Source organism: Clarias gariepinus, chromosome 23, assembly GCF_024256425.1.
Source record: "Clarias gariepinus isolate MV-2021 ecotype Netherlands chromosome 23, CGAR_prim_01v2, whole genome shotgun sequence".
Lineage (NCBI taxonomy): Eukaryota > Metazoa > Chordata > Actinopteri > Siluriformes > Clariidae > Clarias > Clarias gariepinus.
The window spans coordinates 19812237-19839334 of NC_071122.1; the positions used below are offsets into that span (position 1 = coordinate 19812237).

Consider the following 27098-nt stretch of genomic DNA (forward strand, 5'->3'; position numbering starts at 1 on the left):
TTTTTTCGCAAATCTGTTCAAATGTACAAACACTTCAACTTTCCAGTTTTATTATCTATTACTATTTATACTGTATTAGCAGTAGTATTATGATTATATGCATAAATTAAATGTATAGATGAACAAAAGTGACTTCTAACACTTACAACAGTTTGACAAGGTGTGTGTGTGTGTGTATGAAATAGAGAGAGAGAGAGAGAGAGAGGCAAACAGTGTGGGATATGGGAGATGAGGAGCATATGCTGTACGTTCTGTGGTGTGCAGCATAGAGTGCTAATGACTAACTGCTCCATTGAGATCCTCACTCGGAGGGAGCCGTGTGTTGGTGTGTATGTGTATGCGTGTGTGTGTGAAACTGAGCTGAATGTTTAAATGCATATGTTCATGCATATGTAATTTATATATATGTGTGTGTGTGTGTCCTAAGCTATATTTTTGTACATAAACAAATAAAGATTTTGTTTTAAAGTCCATCTGTTCTGCAAAATTCATTTGTACCTTTTGTTTCATTTTTGTAACAATCTAATTAAATTATACCCCTAATGTGACCTCACATAAGACACTACCCCGCCCCCTGGGCTGTTGCTCTGCTCTGTTGTTCGGGGCACCGCTCAGCAGTACAGTGGCTCGTTCACATAGACACTGAAACGTGTGCGTTCGGAAGACGAGTGAAACAAAGGGAAATAGGGGACCTTTAATGAATTTCAGTGCTTCGAGAGGTTTGAACTCTGTGATTTATTTTGTTTGTATCAGACACAGTTAAATGTCTCCTTCTTTCTTTTATGATTAGTGCAGTGTTTTTGCCTCTATGGATCTCATTCGCTTTTGAATAGCGCTATTGTACTTGTACTTTTGTTTTTTTATTTTCTCTGCCTTATAATTCATCACTCCTGCTGCACTTTACTGCTCGCTTTGACTCGTTAATTCATTTCTAATTCTCCTTTTATTACACATTCGTCGTTCCTCTTCAGCGCTACTTGTTCTTTTTATTTCTCGTACAATTTCTTTTAAACAGATCATTTAGACGAGACCTGGTGCTACAGTTAGACTCAATACAAATAAGACGAATAATCTTTCTGTACATATGTACTTTGCCGGCTAATGAAGGATAATATAATGAAGATGTAATGAAAGCCGTCAGTGAAACGCTAACTTGATTCGTCACTTTAGATAATCAGATCTGACGAGCGTGACATAACGACGTTATCACAAATCTAAACATGTACATGATGTACAGCGTCTCGGTCTGAACCGATGTCAATTACGAGGCTCAGCTTTACTCTTACACAAGAACACATTCTGTTCATCTTCATTTTGGAGTGTGTACGTGATTGAAAGTCACATTAAAATGCCATTAGCTTTGAGATTAGAGTAACTCATGACAACCAATGGATCCTGCACATAAATTTGCATAAGCAGTGATTGCAGTGCCTCAGTGTTGTTTAAATACTAATTTAATTTTAAGCTGTACTGGTGGAAATGTGTGGGAAAAAATTTAAAAACAAAGTGCCGTGGAAAAAAAAGGATCTGCCCCTTTCTGTTTTTTTTTTTTTTTTTTTTCACATTTGTGACACTTAAGTGATTTAGATCACCAAACTAATTTTAATATTACATAAAGATTACCCAAGTAAATACAAAATTTTTTCGAGCATAAACGGCCTGTTTCAGGTCATCCCACAGCATCTCAGTTGGATTTAAGACTTGGACTAGGCCACTCCAAAATATTAATTTTGTATTTTGAGCCATTCAAAAGGGGATTTGCTGACGTACTGTATCGTCCTGATGCATAACCCAAACGCACTTGAGCTTGAAGTCACACACTGATGGTCGGACATTCTTTTGAGGGTTTTTTTTGGTAGAACGCAAAATTCATAGTTCCATCAATTATGGTAAGTCATCCAGATCCTGAACCAGACCATCACGCTACCACCACCATGCTTGACTGTTGGTATGGCTATTACTGCGCAGTTCGCTGGAGTGCCAAAGCCTTGGAAATGGCTTTGTATCCCTTTCCAGACTGATACATGTTAAGTACTTATTCTCATTTTTCCTTAAATTTCTTTAGATCACAGCATAATGTGTTGTTTTAAGATCTTTTAGCATGTTTCACTTTGTCAGACAGGTTTTATTTAAGTGATTTCTTGATTCAACAGGTCTGGGCTTGGGATGGCAAGTGAAGTTTAATTGTAACTTTGTAAAAAATCACAGTTTATTTATGATTTAGCAAAGCGGTGGAGGGAGGATTACTTTTGTCACATACGTGTTACAAATATGCAATAAATAAATAAATAAAAACAGGAAGGGGGCCACAAATACTTTTCCACTGCACAGTAAATAAATCAATATTATGTTAACTTTTTGATTGACTGAAAGGTACAAGTTGAAATGATGTTCGTCTCTGTCTGCATTCAGGTAAAACAAGCTCCTTCCCGGGGCACTGCAGTCTCAGTATTATATAAATGATCGTGCAGAATTGTGTCGAAGTACATCACCACCTCACTAGTCATGAACCTGATGCAACTGTCCTGTTTATTTCTGGATGTTATTTACAGTACCTGTTCACATAGTTTCTGGAAACTAACAACTGTGCTTCATTTGAGTTGAATACGCCTACTTCCTGTTAGGAGAGTAAAAGTGCTATTACGGACAGATTGGTATTAAATGACCAGCGTATTTCTTTACCATAACTCATTATAGCTTTAAATTGAGTTCCTGCAAGGTGTCTGAAGACATATAATTCAATTTGATGCATAAAATAAATGCAGAATCCCCAAAACCCTGAAATGAGACACATTAAAAGACTCCTATGTACATGAGCTGTGAGCATTATGGTCGTCGGTTTGAGTCGATAGAGTTTACCGTTAAAGAACTTTTTCATCATCAGTATCCGCTGTATTCAGAGTCGAGTGTGTGTATGAAAACACTGAAATTGAAACACACTGATATTTAGACCTCAGACCCAATTACAGGCTTAAGCACTATTCGAGAGTACTGCTGCTAACACGCATCATTTCATTTCATTTTTCATGTTCCAATTGTACTGCTGCTATCATAGCCTTCTATATTTACAGATTTTCATACCTGTCAGTTTACAATTACATTTTGCACAAGCTGTACTGTAAATCCTATGTAATGATATTTCTATATTCCTTTTTTAATTCTATTATACTCCTTGTTGACAGGAAACGAGTTTGTTTACATGTAGAGGTGTTTGTTTACATTGAGCAAGTAGCTTATTAGTAACTTGTTTTAAAGTAGACTATTTAACCTGGCACATAACTGTTTATAACATCGCTTTTATTCAACATTTTGATTTCACTTATGGTGCAGGTTAAACTTCAGGCAGATATCCAAGTACTGCAAAAGTTTTTATAAAGTCTGTCCAGCAGTCGATTTAAGACGCGCCCACAGTTTGACGCATTCACAGCATGCTGGCAAAACTTCTGGTCTACTCATCATTTTGCAGTAATTTATGGCGCAGGTTAAACTTAAGGCAAATATCAACGGCTGCTAAATTTCATTAAATTCTGACCAGTCAGATTTGTGCGATGCTGTGACAAATTCTGGCTGGACAGACATACAGACACACAGACATACAGACAGAAATTTTGCTTAGACTGGTTTCGGGTCCTCCATTGTATGAAATGTAAAGATATCATTAAAAAAAAAAAATTCTAATCCATGTACAAACAAAACCTTTCTGTTATTTACATAGATTTTGTCCTTTTTGTAATTACGAAATGTTGAATATAATAATCTACTTTAAACAGGGAGTTTATTTGGCCGACGACGAAAGAAGTACAACTTGGCGTAAACAAGCCGTAAGATAATTAACCTTACAAAATTTTATTGCTTTGTAGTAATACGTTTGGCAGAAAGTTCTGCTGTATAAAAAGACATGTACTGTACATGGGTATCAACCTGAAATAATAATAATATCACTAATTACTGTACATTAAAGCTGATTAGTTAATTTTTTCAGCTTTAACCATTTTACTATTTCTAACTAGTATTTAATATTTTTTTTATTTATATCATATAAATCTTTTTACATTTAATAATTGTTTTTAATTTTTCCCCTTACAACGCTATTTTAAACATTCTCAACGTACTCAAGAAAGTTTCAGAAGGATGACACTTGAAAGCAAGTGTCATTTTTTAATCAAAATGATAAAGAAAATCAATTTAGGCCGCTGCATAAACTGTCTCCAGATATGACTCTAGTCACTTTTCTTGCATAATCAATTTTCACAACTGCTATTTTACCAACTGAATATAAATGTAGCAGTTAAAAAAAAAAAAAAAAAACTTGCACAATAACCTCCTTCACCAAAACCTCCTTTTTTTTTTTTGATATGTTGACCTAAAATGTTTCAGGACTGCATTATGCAGGTTGCTTTCTTTAAAAAATTCATTAAAAGGAATTCCCACATTAATATGTCGACTACGTGCATCACCTATAGTCATCTTTTTGTGATTTCCTTCCAACACCTTTGATTTTTGCCTATACCCCTAGCAAAAAAGATCTCTCCCTTTCTTCTCTTACTTTCACATGCCTGTCAGGTCTGAAGTGGGCGCTCAACGCCGGATCTATTGTTTCTTTATTCAGTAAAGTCAAAGAATAATTGATTTAATCATTCTCCCCTGTGTGTGTGTAAAAAAAATCATTGATTAGACCTTGCATTATAAATAAAAAAGATGTAGCCTTAAGTACACAACAAAATGTCACTTACGCTTTCACTGACAGGCATCTTGACATTTGTGTAAAATACCCTTTAATAATTGCAAGGATTTTGAAGATAGATTATGGCACAGTCGAAAAACAGGCCCCCACTGTGTTCCAGTGCAGACCGTTATAATCCAAACTGCCGCAAGGCCATGTGCTTAAAACCAGCCGAAATTATTAGATGGGGTTTAAGATAGGATTAGACAGAGAGGATTTTAGCTTCTGCTTTGATAACAAAGTGTTTGAATCAAATTTGTACAAAGTGTTTTAATGTACAAGGTGAAAAAAAACTCTAATCTCTTTAGAGTTTAAATGTGTGTGATTAGTTTGAAGGTTGATTCATTATCTGTAAATGTAGCGCTAACTGTAGTACCAGAAGTAGTTTCTATATTAATGCACAGTTCTTATACATTATCGTTTTTATCAACACCCTCCAGGGACTCGTATGATGGATGCACAGCATAAAGAATCAAACATGCATTTATACTTTATCCACTTAATGTTTTCAATAGACTCTCCAGGTTTAATCTGTTTGGTTTTCAGTCAGAGGTAAAATAAAAAAGTTTTCCAGCGTGGGAACGTTTCTTGTTAGCATGACTAAAGCTCAACCGATGTGGGTTCTTCTATTGCCAATGTCGAGCTTTAGAAATCAGGTCGGCTTATGGCCTTTTTTTGTTATTTGTTATTGCCTGATAGGTTTGGCCTATTTTTTCCATCCATCTGATAAAATATAACAGTTTAATAACAACCAGTCTACTCTGAACGAGCAATATTGGATAAGAGGCGTTCAAAAATTGCTGATAAAGGGTTGGTAATAGCACTGAAATGTTTAACAATACAGTACCGTATGTATCACACTTGTTCTAATAACCGGGAATTACACTAACGGTTGCAGCATCAATGTATGATGTAAGTAGGTCTGTACGGCTCACAGTACTGAAGAGAGAGTAACTGTCTGCCAAAACCCACATTAAAAAACAGTCACATAAACACTTTCAGGAAGAAAACACATCTGATCACATTGGCATCTTAGAAAAACAAACACTTTGTCTCCTTAATAATTGCTTTCCAAATTCCAAATAACTTTGTAACTTCTGATTAAGGGCACTACTCGGTATGTGTGTACCCTACTTAGTGCACTTGCTTTCCATTTAACCCTGAAACCTGATATTCTAAACATAGTTGCCAGTTCCGCTTATAATACGCAACCTTAGGCTTCTTTTTATTTGAAGTCGCTTGAAAATATCAAAGGTTGCGGGTCACATTTGTTTGGGATTGTTTTTAAAAGTATAGTTACTTAATAGAAACATCTATGGTGGCCGAGAAGTGCAGAACAAAATAATGAAAACTAAATAACAAAACCAAAAACAATATAACACATCAGAAAACACAACGACATGTCCAGATAGAAAATACCAAATGAGAAAACACAACGAAATTTCTATCAAGCCGGAGGTACAGTAAGTATAGTCTGCAAGATTCTTATCGCTGATTGGAAGAGATGTCTATTCTAAAATTTAGTAACAACAACAGTAACAGTCAGTTGTTACTTTAAGACATGAAGGTCAGCTGTTCTGGAACAGTTCTTTAGTAAGAACAATATTATCAAGTGCATTTGCAAATGAATGAGAAGTTTATTTAGAGTTACCAGCCTCAGAAATCACCAATTAACACCCAGCACTTCAGATTAGAGCCGTTATAAAGGATTGTATAGCAACAGTAGCAGATACATCTCAATATCAACTGTGCAAAGGAGATTATTGTGTATTTTGGATAAACGCCTTCAGTATTGTTTTACAGTATAAAAAGAAAAAAAAATTGGAAAGACCATGGAATTTGAAGGCGTATACAAACTTTTAACCGGTTGTGTACTGTTTAATTCTTAACCAATACAAAAACTTTTTGGCCATAACATAAGTAACTTTGGGATTGTTTATGAAGCTGTGGTTGCTTATTGTATTTGTCTGGCGAAAGTTGGCAACTAATGATTTTGAAGCGGAATAAGTAAAATTATAAAGAGAAACTTCCTCCACATCTGTCCTCCACCTTCATTGTTTATTATATACATTATTATATTATTATAATTATTATTATTACATTATTATATACATTTATTATATACACCTTTCGGCTACATGTACGAATTTAAAACTTCTTTCAGCCCTGCTAATCACAGGCTCGGTCACAAGTTCCGCCAATTGCAGAAGGATATGTTTGCAAGGCAAAATTACTGGTTGAGAAATAAAAAATATATAATCTGTTGAGTGGAACTGTTATATAAAAGCAATATCACGCTTGGGGTATAAATATGGTCATAAACTACATACTGTAAATAATATATAGCTACAACTGAAAAATATAAACTAACAGGTACATTTAACATTTACCAGCACCTAATGTTAGCTAGCATTTAGCTCATATTAGCTATGCATTAGAAGAGATTACATCTAACTGAACAGTTTAAACAATGTATTGAGATAAGTATCACAAGTGATATCACTTTTACTTACAGATATAGATTGGTATAAACTTTGATAAAGTTTTTTTTTATATATTTTTTTATATGACTTTGTTGTGTTAACACAAAACAGTTTCTGATTTTCAAACATCAGTACTGCTGCATTGTTTCATCTTAGTTATTTAAGTAGAAAGAGACTGATGAAGGACTGATTGTTTATAGCTGCTTAATAAAGTTATAATCAATAATTAATAAATGAAATATTCAGTGTCATAATAGTAACAGAACTCCAAACAGTAAATAAAGGAAAGAAAATTAACAGTAACTATCAGGTAAACGTGCCGACATTAAGTTATTTTCATTTACAATATAATTTTAACCATGTCATTTTTATATATTTTTTACTGCAATTCAAAGCTTAACTATATTAGATATGCGTATAAAAGGCATTATGTGTATCTGGTATTACTTGCCTTTTTTTTTTTTAGTTCCGACCTTAGCAAATGTCAAACTAATTCAAACAGGATTTCACTTAGCTCTCTCTAATGGCTCCACTGCCAAAGCAGCAATCATGGCTAATGGATTTTCCCACTTCATGGTAGCTGAACGCACTAAGAAAGTTTCAGGAAGATTTAGCATGATGTCGTGCACACTGATGCATTCTAGAATGACATTGAAGAGTGGTTTACTGGGATTACTTAGCGACGCCTAAAATGCCACGTCTCTTCGTTTAACACTTGCTGCATTTGACAGCAGTCTCTTGCACTCCAGGATATGGGTATGGTGGTAAGGTTTCTCATCTTGCACAAAAAAATACAATACAGTCTATATTTGTCCAAGAACAATTTGACAAATAATAACCAATGGCCTGATGAGACCAACGTAGATCTTTTGGTAAATAGTTTAAAATATTTGGTAAAAAAAACAAAACAAAGAACACTACCCAGTGGTGCAGCATGGTGGTGGTAGCATCATGCTGTGGGTCTCCTTTGCTTCAGCGGACTCGAGTCAAAATGTAATCTTGGATATCCCCAAATATCAATGTGTTTTAGCATAAAGCCTGCAAACCTCAGTTAGACAGCTGAAGATAAAGATACATGACAACTAAAAGCCAAGTCAACAAAGAAGTGGCTTTAGACAAAGCTGAATGTTTTGGAATGGCCCATCAGAATGTCGTCAAATCATATTGTAGAAACTTGGGAAATTACATGACGTAGGAAGGAGTTGAGAATTATAACAAATGGTCCTTACATTAGGATCGTAAAAGGATACACAATTTATGCTCACATCATTAGGTACACCTGTTCACCCGGTTTGAATGAAATATCTAATCAGTCAATCACATGGCAAGCACCCCAATGCATTTAGGCATGTAAACATGGTCAGGACAAGCTGCTGAAGTTCAAACCGAGCATCAGAATGGGGAAGAAAGGGGCCTTTGAATGTGGCATGGTTGTTGGCGCCAGAGGGGCTGGTCTGAGTATTTCTGAAACTGCTGATCTACTTGGATTTATACACACAATCATCTCAAGGGTTTACAGAGAATCGTCTAAAAAATAGAAAATATGCAATAAGGGGCAAAAATGCCTTGTTTGATGCCAGAGGTTCTAACGATTAGAGAAACTGATCTGTATGACCAGAAAAAAACTCATTGTTCCTAAGTTTAGCTTTCTGATCAATGAATAAAAGAGAAGAGAGAAAGCAGAGGTAAAGAGGAGAAGGTGAGCATGTGCTGCCCACGCTGACATGGACGTCTGACCTTTGCGAGTCCTTGTTTCATAGTCGGTTGCGAAGCTGAAAATGATAACAGGCTAGTTGTGAATGGAGACGACTCACCCTTTGTGTTTTTATAATGTAGGACAACAACGAACCTCCCAAAGGAAAGACCGGAGCAGCTGCTGCACATGGTTTCGAAGAAGATTATTTCGATCGTGACTTATCAGTGTCTTTACACGTGGGTTTACACGTGCATGCTGGATGCCATGAAAGCTCCAATTCCCATCTCAATCTCATAAATCATCCCAATACTAACTTGTTCTTTTTATTGCCAATTCCCCTATGTTCTGAAAGGCTCTACCATCTAACCAGATTTTTATTTTATTTTCTTTTTTTTTACCTTTAATTTGTTTAATATATAATTATTTCCCACTCAGCTCCAAGTTTCATCTTCATTCTTGACACACAGTGACTTTAAGAAGAAGGGCCTCATCTAGACTCTGGTTAAATGAGCGCTCAGATCTTTTCTTCTTGACAGAGTGGAACATCTTTATGGTTCAGGAAGGCAGATCAAACACGCTAAAAAGGAGATGGTAGGAAATGCTGTTTTGCATGAAATAGGTTCTATATTAATAGATATTCCTGAAAAGACCCAGACTGTCACTTCCGCAGAAGATAATCGTGTGGGTACAGATATGGATTCGGTTTTGAAAGGTGCGTCGTTAATATTGAACGCCTCTCCGCTGCAGCGCTTTTTTAAGGAAATATTGATTTGTTCACTTCAGTTTCTAAAGTTATATTTTTTTCATATATATTTCCGTCTTGTCGCCTGTTTTTGAGGTCTCGATTCTTTTTAATATGCCATCTTTGATGCTTGAATCATGTATAAGTTTGGATTTACAGACTTACGTTGCAGAAGGTACGACATGGTACTGTACGTCTTGCTCTTTTAATTAAAACCCCCTGTGTGTATGGAGCAGCACTCTAGTGCTTCCTTTTTACTCATTAAGGGAACCATTAATTATGGAAAAAAAGAAGGAAAATCTTATTTTAGAACCTGAATGGAGTGATAATTAACTGATCATTTAGATTCAAGGTGTTTGTCGGGGAAAAGCTCTGAAAGGAATCGGGACTACCTTACTCAAAATGGGAAAGACCTGGATAATGGCCGATAGCACTATTAACACAGAACCGCTCACTCATTCCGTACGCCGCTTATCCTGCACGAGGTCACCGGAAGCCTGGAGCCTCTCCACGGGACTTGGGCTACGAGGTGGGGTACACCCTGGACGGGGTGCCAATGCATCGCAGGGCACACAAGCACACACACAATAGAGAACAATTTGCAAACATCTATTAGTGCAACCTAATCAGCAGGTCTTTGGACTGTGGACGGAAACCCGAGTTTAAAATGTGTGCTTTGAGTGACTTCCAGAAAAAAACATGTGATATATAAGAATGTTTAAATCCAGGAAGAATCATGAATCATGGACGAGAAGTCTACCTGCAGTGGGCCGTGTTTGCTAGCATAACGCTAATCTTTACCATCTTTTTGTCTCTCTCCTGCCTCGTCTTTTCTGCGGTCTGTAATCGAATCGTATATGAATAATTTAAAACATGAGCTCATATCTCTTTCTCTCTCTACTTGAATGATCTGTCCATCAACATCCGGTAATCGTCCATATCAAAAGCCTGATATTCTGGCCCTCTAGTGCTCCCGTGCCGTCTAAGGGGCCTGCTGGGAAATATTCAAACCGTCTGAATTGGAGAGAATAAATGTTCTGGATTTGATCTGAATGACTGGACTCTCAAGGCTGTGAGTCATCTAGTTAAATTGAAGCTGTGGCATAATGATGTTGATGGTGATCATCATCCTCATCATCATTGTATCATAAAATGATGATGATAGGATAAAAATCTATAGAAAGAGCGTGGCTGTCATATTTGAGTCGGATGTTTAGTTAAAGGAAATTATTGATATTACTTTTTTAATTTTTTGCATAATATAAATTCTAGACGTTCCTCAGATGTTTTTGGATCGCTATGACCTACACATCTCACCTGTGGTGGTAACATGGGGTAATCCTCTCTAAGACCACAAGGATAGATTGAAATCAGGACCTCAGGATGAAACTTACCTGTTTTGTATTGTTCAGCATGCAAGGTGGAAGGTTTGAATCAATGCAGTCCTACTTCATCAAGCTGCCATGTTCGTTTGATTTGCTATGAGTAAATGACTGAGACACACTCCTCATTATTCTCAGCCCCACTCAATGTTGAGTTACACATGCCTTGGAAGGTAACATAAACAGTGCATGTAGTTATTCAGGGCAATTTCCTTAAGGATTTCGTGTGTTTCTGCAAGATGCTAATAGCCATATTGTTACTTCTACTCGCTCTATACAGTATACCGTATGCTCTCTAGATTATCCTGTACAGGGTGGCAGGTGGCCTGGAACCCATCCCAGAGGATTCAGGGCAAAAGGGCACACACTACAGACAATTTTGGAATGCCAGTTAGCCTAATCTGTATGACTTTGGACTGTAGAAGGAATCCGGAGCACCCGGAGGAAACCAACCAAGCATGTGATGCATCCTTTTTTGCGCTTCCCTTCTTACTTTGACGTGGCCATCGCTTTGAAATAGAGTCAATCTGGACTCATCAGACCACATGACCTTATTCCATTGCTCCAAAGTCTAATCTTTATGCTCCGTGGCTCACTGAAGCCTTTTTTCTAATGAATCTCACTAACAAGTAGTTTCCTAATGGACACACAGTCTCAATCCTGTTTGTCCTCATCACATTGTGCATTGTGTGTGTGTGTGTATGGAAATGCTCTTACTATAACTATTTAACATACGTAGATCTGGTTTTTACTGTTAAATTTTCACCATGTGTTTAAGTTATCTCCATTCGTGATTATTATTTTTTTTTTCTAATCACATTCCTTCTACAAAGTTGATGGTTCAGCACTATCTTTCCAGGTTATGATAAAGTGTTGCATGGTTTCTAACCCAGTTTCAGTAATTTTAAATGTACTTGATTTCATTATTTCTCAATCGTTCATTCTTGTATTAATTCATCTCTTGCTTTTAGGTTTCATTGACGTACATTTGACAGCATGAAATGTTCCCCGATCTGTGTTTCCTATTCCTGGTATATATTTTTTACCTTGATTTGCATCCTTTCTTTATCTCAGCTTGTCTAGACACTATTGACAAACCCTGTCTCAGACTGTTCTACTTAAGAAAATAAACACAAATTTCCCTGCATAAATATTGACATAACTTTCGGACCTGAGTCGCAGGCCCTGAAATAGGAGCGCTGTTCCAATTCAGGAGCACAGCCCATTTCCAGATGCCTGTAAAATGAGGTCGCGCGAAGCAGACGGAAAGGGAATGGCTTGTCTTGATTGATCAGCGTGCGAATCGTGCTCGTACGTATCAAGATGTGAATTTCAAGAAAGTACAATTAGGTAAATTGAGTCACTTTTACAGAATTAGGTTTGTGTCAACATTTAATTATATTTTCACCGAACAATTACACTGCTACGGGTATGGGAAAAAAATGAAATGGAAGATAAAAATTAGACAAATAATAGTTAAAAAAATAAATAAATAGCAGACGTTCTGCGTCAGCATAAGAGAGGGAAGATACAGTATAAGAAGGTGATGAAGAGAAGGAAAGCAAATTAACAGTTGATTATCTTCTGAGAAATATCTCTGTAGGGAGCTGTTCGCCACACTGGGGTGTTTATTAAACCTGCCTCCTGCGGAGACGCTCACCATGACTGAACATTCACAGTCCAGAGGTGCCATTTTTAATAAGCATTATTTTTCATATGATTTTTTTTTTCATTTTATTTTCATTTTATTTGGTTTAATGTTTTTTTTAATAAACAATCAGTGCTTTACGGTATTTTTTTTATTGTGTTTCTTTTCACATGAATAGTTTATGTTTATTTTTTACACAATTCAGTTAGTTTCAAGTTCTTTATTTTTTTCTCATTAAATTATACATTTATTTTTCACACGTAATGTTTACTAAAGATGCACCGATCTGTATTTTTATACACAATATGTTCTTTAAGTCTTTGTATAAGTTTGTAGGCAATGACTTCTGTATTCTGTATTCCAGTCATGTATGACAGAGTGAATGTAGTTCTGTGGAGACTGGACTCGTTTAGACGATCTCTTATTTTTTTTCCCCCAATAAAGTTACACTGTGGAAATCCCTACACAAGCGAGTTATTGGCTCTTTATGCAAATCCGCTCTCCTGGGGCTCTGGCTAAGTTCATCATGCTAAGTATGCCGTGGCAAAGAGGGCTGTTTTTGTTGTATTATAGTGCCAGCTATTGGATCTTTCTTAAGGCTGCAGCTGGATAGGCTACCGTTGTCTTAGTCAGACAATTAACCAGCACAAAACACCTGACCAGAGCAAAACTAATGCAACACAACAACAATCAAAAAACATCGGCCACCTCCATGGGTGTGTGCCAACCTATTTTCTGATAGGCCGATAACAGATAACAAGGCAGATATTGTCTGATGACTGATGATAAATCTGTGCGTGCTTAATTTTAACTTTCCCATAATTCATTTTTCTTATTTGATTTTTGTGCAATGCATTTATTTGCACAATTTAGGCACGTAATCTATTTATTTATGTGATTTTTTAAATTATTATTATTTTTTTAAATATTATTTATATATTATAAATTATTTTTTTATGCAAGTTTTACACATTTGACTATTTTAGTGTGTTTTTTGGCTATATATATATGGCCATGTGTATATATATATATATATATATATATATATATATATATATATATATATATGAATATATACAGTCATGCCTGAAATTAATCTTACTGTACCTTTGGCAAAACTTAGCTACTTATATTCAACCAGCAAGTTTTTTTGTGACTGGAAATGACACCAGCTTCTCCCAAAAGATTATAAGACGATGTACAAGAGGCATCATTGTGGGAAAAAATATTTTCCCACTAGAAAAGTCTTTATTGGCTATTACAGCAATATATATATAAATAATTGTTTCCTTTCGTATTAATTTTCACACAAAGAGCCTATGGGCAGATTTTAACACAAGTTTGGGTGCAATTTCATGAATTTTTGTAAAATGCAATTTTTTTTATATGTGATCTTATATCTGAGGCTTCTTACCTCCAGGGTTGAGGGTTCGAGTCCTGCTTCAGGTCTGTGTGAGTGTTGGGTTACTTCAGTTTCCTGACATGCAGATTAGGCTAATTGCCCGTAATGTGTGAGTGAGCGAGTGCATGTTTGTACCCTGCCACTGAGTCCAAGGCTCCTCCAACCCTGTACAAGATACATGCTATAGAGAATGATTGAATGAGAGAGTAATCTGATATAACTTACATAATACATGTACAGTTTATGCAATTCATCCCTAGGAAGAGTTTAGGTGTACTGTAAACTGTTCAATCTAAGTAGCTGCTATATTGAGAGAGAGAGAGAGAGAGAGAGAGAACATTTAATTGTGGCCTATATAAAATAGTAGTAATAGAACAGAATTGTTGTTGCACAGAAACAGACATCTCTCCCACACACACGAGCTCACGTCCCCGTAGCCCATCTCATCACCATTCACAGGCATGTGCGCTCCATGTAAACATCCTCGAGCGGAGGTGTTGTAGCTTTAGGCAGCCTGGAGTTATTGTGTTGTCCTATAAGATAACAGCTTACACAGCCTCTAGGCTCAGCTCGCCTCGTCCTCATAAACAAGATTATGCAGATGACCTCGAGGTTTTTGCAGGAGAAAAATATACATGACGGCCTTGGAGGCAATAAACATTACAGTTCATCATGAAAAGCAAAGTTTGTAGCTTTCTTAATAACCTTTTCTTGCTTGTTGCATCATCACTTATTAACATGGGGAAAGGGCTCTAACTTCATAAGATAGTAATCTCCCGAGAACAGGAAACCAGGAAAGGTAAACTAACCAACTAGCTGTACTTTTGCGGGTATTCGGTCATACACACATGTAGCAGCAAGGTGGTGCATAACATTATGCAGACCGAGTCAAGCATTAGAATGAGTGCAAAAAAAACAAAACAAGCATCCAGTGAGTAGCACTTGCTGATGAGAGCGGTCAGCAGAAAAGGGCCTAGAAATAACTTTTTTTTTACAACTGTGGTGAACAAAGCACACTGAACCCTGTAGCAGGTGGGTTACAGTACAAGACCACAGAGGGTTCGACTCCTGTCTGTTCAGTCGAGGCAGTACCCCTAGCCTTTACTGTCCGGCTCAACAGTCGAGCCTATAAAAAGTTTGGTCTTGTTAGGCGGCGTAGAGCTGAAGCACTTGTGACCCCGTTAATGCCTGATGCTTTCTGGCCGTTTTAATATCAGAAAAATCTCATTTTATTTCTACTAAGGCATTTTAGAAGAAACAGTTGTGATAATATGAAAGAAAACGCTAAGCAAACAGTGTCTTGTGTTTGAACCCCATCCTTTCTCACAATACCCAATCCTCCTAGTCTAGTGTGGGAAAAGGTGTTTAAATTTAATTAAAGCAAACACAGGGTGGTGTTGGTGTCAAGCTCTGGCACCGAATCCTGCTGCTTGGCAGTTTCTGTGTTGGTAGCCTCTTTTAACCTCCACACCACCCAGCAGCAGCCTTTAAACACAGGCCAAGATCTCATTCTGAAATGCAGTCGTAGGACAGAGCGAGACCTTTATTCGGTGCCAGAAAGCCGCCACTGATTTGCGACGGAGTTGTAATGGATTACATTCTTGTTGTGCGGCCATCAGGGTATTGTCAGACGTTAAGCCATGAGTGGTAAGAAAAGGAACGCACTGATGGGATGAGAACAAGTGGACAGATTTCGTCGTGTATGCTCCGATTAAGCACTGCACCAGGGAGAATGTAATGCCACCAAAAGAAATGTATGCTTTGCTGAGCATGACAGATGTTGTCATAAGTAGAAGAGCGTTTGGGGTGCAAGGGGAAGTGTGTGACATTGGGTGTGTTGCGCTTCCCCAAGTTTTCTCATTGAGCTGTGATGGTCAGGTGGTTGATGAGAACTCTGTCTGATTGGACCTGGCACTACCATGATAGTCCTGATCCAAAGGTCTAGGTCAGGTCAGCAGAAACGAAGCGTAGGCCCAAAGACTCAGTCCAGGTATTGTTGCTTGTGGGTGTGCACTGTCCACGGGCTTATTTTCCTTTTTTAGGAAAGTTTACTTTTAGATTGCTTAGGATTTCCATCTGTACAAATTTCTGTTTTTGTTGCGTCTATCAAGTCACAGAGGTTTGTTCAAGTACATAATTCCAAATCCTTCAAAATTACTCAACATTTCATTGTCATAGATAGTAAAAAGTAGAAGCATTTTTTAGGAAGCAATAACCTTTTTTGGAAGCTGTAGGCAAGACCAGGTACAGTACTGTATAAGTTCAAGACCAGGACTAGCCGAGATGAAATCAAGACAGACATTTAAGACTAGTCAAAGCTAAGTCAAAATTAACACCAAATAAAAGATCAATCAGACCATTAAACCAGGCCATTAAATATTTTCCTAGACCAAAACTAGGTCATTAAGTCCTTTTCTAGACTAAATGAGTTGACTTCATGCTTTGATTGTCCCAGTTATTAGGTTATTTTTCTAGATTAAACTTTCTGTAGCAAATGAGCCTTTAGTCAAGACCAAGACTATATTTTGCAAGATTAGTGCCCAAGACATGTTCAGGTCAGTAAAGACAATTTCTCAAGACCAAAATCAAGTTCAAGACTCATCCTTATCAACAGAGTCATTTAAAGTATCTAACACACCCATTCGCTTCTTTTTGGCACTCTGGTTGAACCAGACTATCCAACAGAAACTGGACATCAGGAAAACCTGCAAAACCCCATAACAAGAACCAAGCTTGAAACCCTGAGGTAGTGCACACTAACCCTGCTAGCCAGACTATTCCTGTTACTTCTTTGCAGTACTGGTACCTGGCACTTGCCTACAGTAAGAAACCTTTTTTGTAGTTGTGAAGTGTGTTTAGCTCAGACAGTTCTTCATCTACGTTTGCAGAAAAAAATAACACAAAAGCTAGTTTTTTTTTTTAACTTTCCCAACTGTTCGCTAACATTCAGCTCCTGCGGAGAAAACAAATCACCTGCATCCTTCTCCTGCCTTAATTCCTTGTGCAGGTAAGGGTAGAAGAATGGCAGGAGAGAAACAGGGAGAAAAGATTTCAGAAGTCAAATGCACATCCAGCTGAGTGTGAATGGAGTGGCTGCCAGTTGTGTTCTTTCTACCATGTTCTCTTTTCCTCATTCTACTTGGCACCTCTCTCACAGCACTGCAGTAGAACCTGTCAGACTTTGAAATGCCCATAAAGCTTTTTTGTCTGTTTCAATCTCAGATCTAGGCAAGGGTGGTAAAATGGAAGTTTCCTTTTTTTATATACCACAGTCTCAGACCTGATTGGTCAGAAGATGTTGATTTAAAAAAATAATAATAATAAATTCAACAGCTTTGACAGTAGTGCCAGCTTTAATTTGCTCTACACTAACATCTCGTTCATGGATACTCATGTAGCAGATGTTCACATCATAATTAAAATAAAAGGATGCTATTAAGAATAGCATGTTTATTTAGAGTAATATTTTCATTCATTTGTTCTTTTTCTATACCGCTTCTCCTGTACAGGGTCACAGGGGGCCTGAGCCTATTCTGGGAGACCTAGGGCACAAGTGGGCATAAAAACTTGACAGGGTGCCAATCCATCACAGGGTATACCTGCACATACCCAGACACACAAAAACATTAAGGAAACATTGGGAATGTTAATTAGCCTAATCTTTGGACTGTGAAAGAAACCCAAGGAGGGAATTGAACCCTGATCCAGGAGGTGTAAGGCCACAGTGCTTAACCTCTATGCCACCGTGCTATATACTGTGTACCGTAGCATATGGATGCTCAATTTTGCATGATAGCACTGCAGGAAGAGCTATAGTGCTTTGCACTGGCTTGAGCGCCCCCCAGCAACAACCCCTTCCCCCCAACCACCATCACCCCCCACCCCTCGAGAGGGGAAATTAGGTCGGTGCTGAGGTTGTTACATAAACAAGGAATTTATAAAAATTGTATCTTTAGGTACTTAGCGGACTGTCTGATTTCTTTAATTTAATCTATTTCATTCAATTAAATTTAATATAAAAATAAGGTGGAGGCTTAAGACTTTTGTACAGTACTGTAGGTCTTTAGACTTTGTTTGAAGACTACCAGTGATTCAACAGTTTGGAAGCTCAGGGAAGTTCCACCTTAAACCACCTCAGTGCGATATCAGAGGCAGGGGTGATTGCTTCAGGTTAAGTGAGTGCTGGTCATCCAGTTGTAGTTGTCCAGTATTAAAAGTGACAAGCAACTAAACAAGGACCTGTGGCTTGTAGCAAGGAATGGACATTTACATTTAGGCATTTGGCAGATGCTCTTATCCAGAGCGACCCACAAAACGTTATTTCAAGTTTCCATTACTGGATAGATACTTACAGTACACTGGGTTACTAGGTTACTAACTAAATGCCATCGGTCAAACATATCCCTTTGATTAAGGACAGGAGACTTTGACATGAGTGTGTTGGATTAGTAATATGAAACGAAAACACCTGTTGTTCGTGATAAGCTGTTTGCCAGGCATACAGTACTTAGATCTGAGCGGAAGCAGTGTCTGTGAAAATGTAGGAGACAATGAGTTGAGTGTCATCTGCATAGCAGTAGTAGGAACACCTATCTGAGGATATGACCTTACCAAGAGATCGGGCATAGAGGCAGAACAGAAGAGGACCAAGTACTTATTCTTGTGGTATGCCAGTGGAGAGCCAGCAGGGAGCAATTGTGGAGGTCTCATATCGCTTCCCATGTGGGTATATCTCAGCACTGCTTATTTTTTTCTGTAGCAGCAAATCAAGTCATGTTTCATTCCATTATATTACTACCATAACCATTTAAACCATAACTAATGACACTGACCAGTTATGTTAATGGAATTTCCTATAAATAAATTACTGCTATGCAGAAAATCAGTTCTGCATAGAGAGAAAGTTTGTCTACTGTATGTGCATAGAAAAGTGTGTCTGAATAAAATGCTTCTGCACCAGGCACGTCCCACTGTTCCCATGCCAACACTCAATGCTAGCACAGAAGCTATGACCAGGGCAGGGTGACTCTGTCTGTTTTTCACATCTAAACGCTTTCCTACTTTTAGCCAGGTCCTCTTAGCTCTCCTTTGGGAAAATGTGGCAGCCTCAGTGACTGCAATTAGCTCTGTTCCATTAACGATAATTAGCCTTATTTACAGGACCTTTGATTGCCTTCAATTGTTTGATGGAAATGGGTGCCTTTCATTTCACTATTTATGCTGATTTTCCTGTGACAGATGGCTGTGCTTGTTGTATATGCAGTTAGCTGTTTGCTTCACAAAGCCATGCTTTACCATTATGTGCAAGAAGATATTTAGCATTGTTTAAGTCTTTGTTTTGAGAAAATCTGCATATCTATTGCTGTTTAGACATCATGGCTGAATTTGAGAGTAAAAATTAATTTTATGTCAGACATTTTTATGCGAGACTGTGGGGTCTTTGTAAAAAGAAGTTATTATTAAAATTCTGGGCGTGATAATCCAGTCCAGTACCACTGTATGACCCTTTTTGAAACCGGCGATGCAGTGGTACTGGACTAGACTGCTCCTGGCTCAAACGAGTAATCACAATGGGTCATGCTGAAAGTATTCAATTAGATTACTATATATTGTATAATGTCAAAAATCATGCATTTTAAGTGCTGTGCGAAATAATAATAAGAATTATTCTGTCCCAAAAGTAAAGCTGTTACAGTATAAGAACTAAACTATCCCAAAAGAACACCTGAGGGCATGAAGTAACTGTAACTGTCCTGCATTTTAATTTATACAGGATATAGAATGTGCTGAATCAAGTGCTTTTTTTTAGGATACAAATTACAAAATACTATAAATCAGCAGTGCACTAGACTGGACTTCAGTCCTTTCTGAAAGCGAGGGTCCAGTGTGGGAGATATATTATGTCTAATATTAAGTATGTCCCCCGTTTTGCCGCCAAAACACACGTTTCTATTGGAACCAGCATTAACCTTTTCCTCAATTTGAGCTACAGTAGCTCCTCTATTGGACTGGACTACACGGGCCGGCCTTCACGCTCCATGTGAGCCTTGGCCACCCATGACCTTGTGGCTATTTCCCTGTTTTTTTTTCCTTGGATGTTTTTTTTCCTTGAGTGTTCTGATACCTTTTAGTCATGACCAGCATTGACATTTTTACATTGTCTGGTCTGTGCTGTGTTGGCTTTGCCATAAGTGCGGACCTGGCGGGCTGGCGTTCAGTCCGCGCAGGTGTAGATGGTCCTTGGATGTCCATAATTCTGTCACCTACAGTATATCATTGGAATCAATGTTACTGAAGTTCTGGCTGATAATGATTCTGGCTGATAACTCGTCTATTGTTTATTTTAAAATAACAAATCACTCTAACATTGATGAAGACATTGCAGGAATTAAGATAAATATACACAAGCAAGTTATTAAAGCTGGAACATAACTTTTTTTTTTTTTTTTTTTTACATTTATTTCAGATGTTTATGAAGAGACCATCTGCTGTTTATAACGAGAAAATATTCTCACCTTCCCACAGCCACACACACATGATTCATGGTCCATATGACCCTGAATGAGACTGGAGAGCAGTGCGCATCCTGCTAGTGTGGATGTAGAAAAGTGTGTATTCTACCAGGCGAACTGCAGAATCGGAACATGGTTCTGATCTTAGTGTTTCAGCGTTTCTCTGTCGTTAGCACTGAACTCGCGGTAAATGGTTTATGTAACTGTCGTGTAAGCTTTATTGTTTTTTTTATTATTATTACGTGGATGTGGTTTGAGGGACAGGGTGATGCTCTTGTTGAGACAATTCTAACTTACTTACTTTTTTTCTCTCTCTCGATCATTTATTTATCTTCAACTTGTTTATCAGGCTTGCAATATACAGTTTAGTTTTGCACCCTACATTAGATAATTAAGGACCCTATGGTACATAGCTCCTTTTATCTGTTGTTTGTGTGTGAGAAAGAGAGAGGAAGGGTAAGTGAGAAAGTTGGTGGGCAATTAAAATGATTACAAATGTGTTAAAGACTAAAACCAATTCTAAAGAATAACATCACCCCTGTCCATTTTCCCCCCTCTGTCCTCGTCTCTCTTTCTCTCTCTTTCTTTCTCCCTCTCTCTTTTTTACGCAGTTAGACGATAAAGATTTCTGTCAAGAGATTTGTTATACCCGCTGATGTTATCATTTGCACCTTAAGAATAATGTTAGGAAAAAAACTTCTTCAGCAAGTCTGACTCATCCATGAGTTTTTCCATCCAAACAGACAAAGACAAAGATGTCATATCCTGTTTTCAGTGTATTTTAGCAGCAACAGAGATCAAAAGATCCAAGTTTATATCACTGCACGTCAGAAGACCATCTGCTTTTTTTCTGTATCGGTAAAATAATCATATGTAGTCATTACTCCTCTTCATTTATCATCCATCTGTTTTTTTTTTTGTTTGTTTTTTTCCTCCTGTTTAGTCAAGTTCGACGCTTGTCATCTGAATGAGAGGATCAGCTTTGAGAGCAGCGACCCCAAATTCGGCGTACGTCCAGATGGATCTCTGTACGCAGAGCAGGATGTGACGAACCTGTCCGAACCTATACAGTTCATGGTGACGGCTCAGGGGAGCAAAGACGCCCAGATTTGGGAGACGACTGTCAAACTGGCCATCGCCGGACACCCAGTTCCGGCCCTCCTAAACCAGGTGAGGAAGATCGTTTATTTGGTGGTCCAGGCCCCCCATGACCCTGTATATAGGATAAAGCGGTATAGATGATAAGTGAGTGAGCTTATGTACTTTCGTGGGCATCACTAAATGTAAATGTGCCGTGAACATATGGATCATTAGCATTTATTAACATGCATAGAGGAGAGGTGTGCCAGGATGACAAGCTTAAGAATGAATAATTAAAACCATAAACTCGTTCAGTTAAGAGACTCCATAAGACTTGAGTGACGGCAGAACCAACATCAACCACCAACCACCAGGCACCATGTGAGTTTAAAAACAGATACACAACCAGGCCTTGGTGTGGTCCTTGAGGATTCGTGCCCAAGTCCAACATGCTTTGGTAAGCTTTCGGTATGTTCACATTTCTGTAGAAGACGCCATTACCAAAACCCGATCGTTCAGAAGGTGTTGATTAATTTGCTCTATCAGCAACTCTGACACTACTGCCAAATAGATTTCTGTTATGATGTTTTTTAATATAATTAAATTGAATCTGAACATATTTCTATAGTTTGGAAAAAGACACAATTTAAGCCTCACAATACGCAATAATAAAGTGTAGACGTTGCTCTGGTGTCATTCATTAAGATCTAAAATAACGGTTGTCAGTTCGGCATTATGTCCTGATGATGGGTCACATCTGCACTAGTGATGGTCCATACAGTATTTTCCCCTTTTGAACAACAACACATCTGAGTTTCTGTGTACCTGGTTTTTGCTAATGTCCTTCCCATTGGCATTGGGACTGTTCCTTCATCTAAAGTGACCCAAAAATGCCAAACTGCAAGAAAGGACTAAGGCTTCTCCGGGGAGGAGGACATGTGCTCCTCTCGCCGTGTCCCTAACCCCTCACACAGCCCTGCCTTCTGTGCAGCCATTTAGAGAAGTCTCCCCTGTGCCAGGTTTCTGAAGGACACACACACATATACATGCTTAAGCACACCCCCCCAACAAATATCCTAAATGGGTTTTGGGATTAGAACAGGATAATGAGTGTAAAATGCCACGTATGGCTCGCTTACACAAATTGTTTTCTAGTATGAATTGTTGGTCTCATGATGATATTAGCTCATACAAGCTGCTGATTAGAAATTCACTCAGGGGCCTGATGTAGAGTGCGGTGTGGAATCTTTATAATGCACAGTACACAGGTTCAGTGTCGCTATAGTCGAACTGTTCTAGTCACCATGCTAAAAGGAAAACAGTATGTTAAATAGACTAGTGTTCACATATCGTGTACATTAGTCTACAAACTAACACAAAAAAGAAGCGAGAGGAAAAAGTTTTAATGAAAACACTTAGTTTTTAAATTGATGCTTTATCTTTCAAACTTTCAACAGTTGTGCAGAAGTCTTAGGTGCCATATTATCTGTAGTACAAATGTTATATATGTTTATCATGTCTGCATTATTAAGTACAAAAAAAAATTCATTTAAAATTAATAAGGAAATAACATTATAGAAGAACATTTGCATGCCTTTAAAGAACCGTAAGGAATTTAGAAAGGAGCAAGTGTGACAAAGATACCTAAAGAACATTCTCCAGCATGCTCAGTAAAACCTAACAGCTGTTTTACTGTTTTACCTACAGTAAAGTGCAGACATTTGGATCACATAGAAAAAATGGCATAAGAAAATATGCCTTTGAAAATATACATAAAAGAAACTTATGTAAAGAGTACTAAAAAGTAATATACAGTATATATATGCTTTTTTTTGTCTTATTAAAATTTGAGTATATTCAGCATATTTTCACTACGTCAAAAATGTTATTATTTTCCAGTGTTTTTAAGAAAAACTCATTGGCTTCTTTATTCTATTATTAATGTACAGTATGATGTGTACAGTATATAAATGATACATACTGTAGTATTTACCTGTACACTGCAGTAATGCACACTTGTTTTAGTTTTAATTCTAGATGCGGTGTGTCGATGTTTATTTTCATTATTTAAATTAAAAGTTGTTTAACAGGATCGTGTAATTATGTGCAAATGTGTAGTAGCACATATGCACTATTTTGGGATGTTTTCCGCGTGTACACTGTTAACACCGCAATTAACACAATGGTGCTTGTGGGAAACGCATCAAAACTGCAAAAGAATGAGCTAAGAGTTACTAAATGACTTATTAATGTTTACAGTACACAGCGGTGAGTCATTCTAGCGTAATTTTAGAGTAGTTGTTCCTAATTGAAGTCTCTGGTGAATATAATACTGGTGTATACACTGCAGACTATGACCCGCTACAGAAAGATATATATCATTTGCTAATACTAAGCTGAAAAGTGTGTGCTTTTGGTTTGGGCTGACAAAGCTGAAATACAGCAGAGATTTTTTTTAACCCTTCAAGCCTGTAACATTTTACTAACCCTGCTTAAACAATTGTAAGCCTATCTATCCCCAGATAGGCAGCAATATCTGTATTGACCTACATTTGGTCTCAGTCTTTGTAGAAATAATGGTGTCTAAAGCATTTTAATCATGCTATTCTGAATTGGATTAAACAGAATCATTTTTAAGCAATTAGTACCACTGTACATAATCACTTCTGAAATTCACATATACTTCACTAAAACAGCAGAATTAAGTTATTTATTTAGTTGAAAAGCATCATATTTGCAAATTTTTCAGATATCATGGTGGCATTGGCAATAACAGGGTGGCACAGTGGCTTAGAGGTTAGCCCTGCCACCTCAGCACCTCCTGGGTTGGGGTTTGAATTTCACCAGCAGTCCTGTGAACGTGGAGTTTAAATGTCCTTCCAGTGATTAATGGGTTTCATTTCTTTCCTTCCTTGTCAGAATTACCTACCACTAGCAGAATTTCATAGTTACCCAGTCTGCACTACTTTCTCAATATACTGTACTTATGGTTTTAAATGGTTGTAGCACTGCAAAAACATAATGAAGTTTTATTGTAGGTAACATTTCCTAACATACTGGCAGAACTTTGTGACACGTTTTTAATGTTATTGGGCTAAAATCACTATTGCTTGAACGCTGGTAGCAGTTTTTGACACATTAATTTAACGTGTTGACTAAACCCTTTAAATGACCTAAACATAAATTTAAACATAATCTAAACATAAAAAGGGCAACTAGAGTAGTAGCATGGATTTATGGGCGGGGCATAAAAGCAACAAAATATGGTATTGTGGTACTGTATAGTCAATAAATGGATGGATGGATGAATTTATTATTTCATAATCAGGATTTATAAGATAAATGAGGGACAATAACAATATCACAATTGAATTTACTGTCAGCTTTAAAACTATTGGCACCCTTTACAAAAGCAAGGGGAAAACTATAGATTGTTTAAGAACTTAGCAAACCCTCTGTGACGTCTTTTAGAGGTTTTAATTGTAGGAGCGCAAAATCAAAGTTATTTCTTAAATGGAAAAATGGGTGGAGCAACAGAGCCCGGGTATTGGTTGGAACATGCCTAATTACCTTAGTTACCTCAAGCTACCTAGCTTAGCTAAAGCGCGAAGGCAGCTAATGCATCCTTATATATGCTAACATTACTTTGCCTTTGATTGGCACTCTGTCATTTATACCGAACTCCTTGCTGTTAGTTAAACTACAACAATTCCTGTTAGCTGAAGCCATGCATAACTCTATGGCTTAATATAATTTTAACTGATGTGTTACATAAAAATTCTTCCTCGTAAAGTTTACATGAATAAGAAATCTAACTAGGGAGACTAAAGCAGTTTTTTTTGTGCTAGGCTGTAAACATGTTTATTAGATGTAATATAAGTTAGACATGCTAACATGGGGCTCTACAGTAATTGACTCACTTTTGGAGCCAACCCCCAGTGGACATGCCAGGAACTGCATGTTATGGTTCTTCCGCGTTAGCTTTTGTATGCATTTTATTATAAACTATTTGTGTATTCTTAATTTTTTGCGCATCTTTTGTAAATACAATGCAAACCTTCAACTTACTCAAACCATCAGAGAAAGAATATTCTGTATAACCATGAAACTGCCAGTCTTTTTTAATAAAAGGATTTTGTCTCTCATTATGAACAAAATTTAAACATTAAAATAAATAAATAAATGCATTGTCACTGTAAAACTAATGAATAAATAAATTCATTACCATTGAGATAACCAAAGAGCCAGGTAATGTTTATTAAAACGCTAAGCAGTTAAATTACTATTACTCAAAGCCAGAAACAAAACAAAAGTTAATTAATGTCTTATTACATTAAAAGGGGTTGGAACCAAATCTTCACTGCCTGTGCCAAAGGGTTAAGACTGGCCAATAAACTTTACAGCACAAACAAATGAAATGTGCTTATTGTTATGAAGGGGGCCAATTAATATTTATAGCCCTGACATGTTAGGACTGTAAATTTCTATAATAAAGTTTTATATTTCTATCATTCTTGCCAGTTAAAAAGAGATTCGTCATTCCTAGAGCGATCTGATGTTTGTTGGAAAAAAAAAACACAGAACTAAAGAAGGCATCAGGCATATGGAACAGTCATGCCGTGGGACTGGAGTGTTCACAGAACATGAACGTGTTCCCTTTTAAATTAAAATGGACAAGGGATTCAAGCCCCATGCTCGTCCTAAATCTCTCTCATCTGTCTCTAGTATATCCCACTTTCAGCGTGATGGCACTTTCAGCGAACGTGTGATTGAAAGGCAGAAGGGAGCAGTTAGTGTGACGGCATTTGCATATTTCGAACGGGCTGCCATTTATTATTCATGATAAAATCATAAATGAGGGGGTCACTTATCATCTTTATAATAAATGAATTGTCTCTAGTGAGGGAGTAAATGTAAATGTCTGAAATGGGAAAATTGAAATCGAAGTTTCGAAGTGTGACTACGCTGCTTACAACACAGAAATCATGTGTGTAGAAAATCCGGTAAAGCGCGGCTGTAATTCGGTTTCACACGTGATTGCTCAGTTTAATGTAGGACGGGAATCTTTATGGCGCTTTGTAACAGAAAAGTTCTTGCATGTGGAATAATTTTGCTCAGTGGAACAATAACCTCCAGATGTCTGCAGCATGGCTGTGGGCCGACAGCCTCCCGAACGGGCATCTCCCCAGCGGAGTGCCAGCTGGCTGTGCTGGTTCTCCTGGAGCTCAGGGCAATCCATGCAGCCATTTCACACTCGCTGACTTCCGAATGCCCATCAGGCATCCTACAGCACGTCGGGCCTGTTCTGGTTTATTTCTTCACAACCTCCTTTTGTAACCATCGCAGTTGCTTGTTAGCCTGCCAGGAATATAAGCCCTTTCATTAGGAATCCTGTTTCAAGGCTGCGTCTTCTCCTGGCATCGCTATAAT

At 37.6% G+C, this 27098-nt stretch overlaps 1 protein-coding gene across 1 annotated transcript in view; it reads left to right on the top strand.

Moving 5' to 3' along the window:
* cdh4 (cadherin 4, type 1, R-cadherin (retinal)) overlaps nucleotides 1–27098 on the top strand; it is a 266054-nt gene that overhangs the window by 140166 nt on the left and 98790 nt on the right. Inside the window, exon 4 of the mRNA XM_053483828.1 lies at nucleotides 21532–21758. Coding sequence (XP_053339803.1) covers nucleotides 21532–21758 — 227 coding nt within the window. The remainder of the gene's footprint in view (nucleotides 1–21531; nucleotides 21759–27098) is intronic.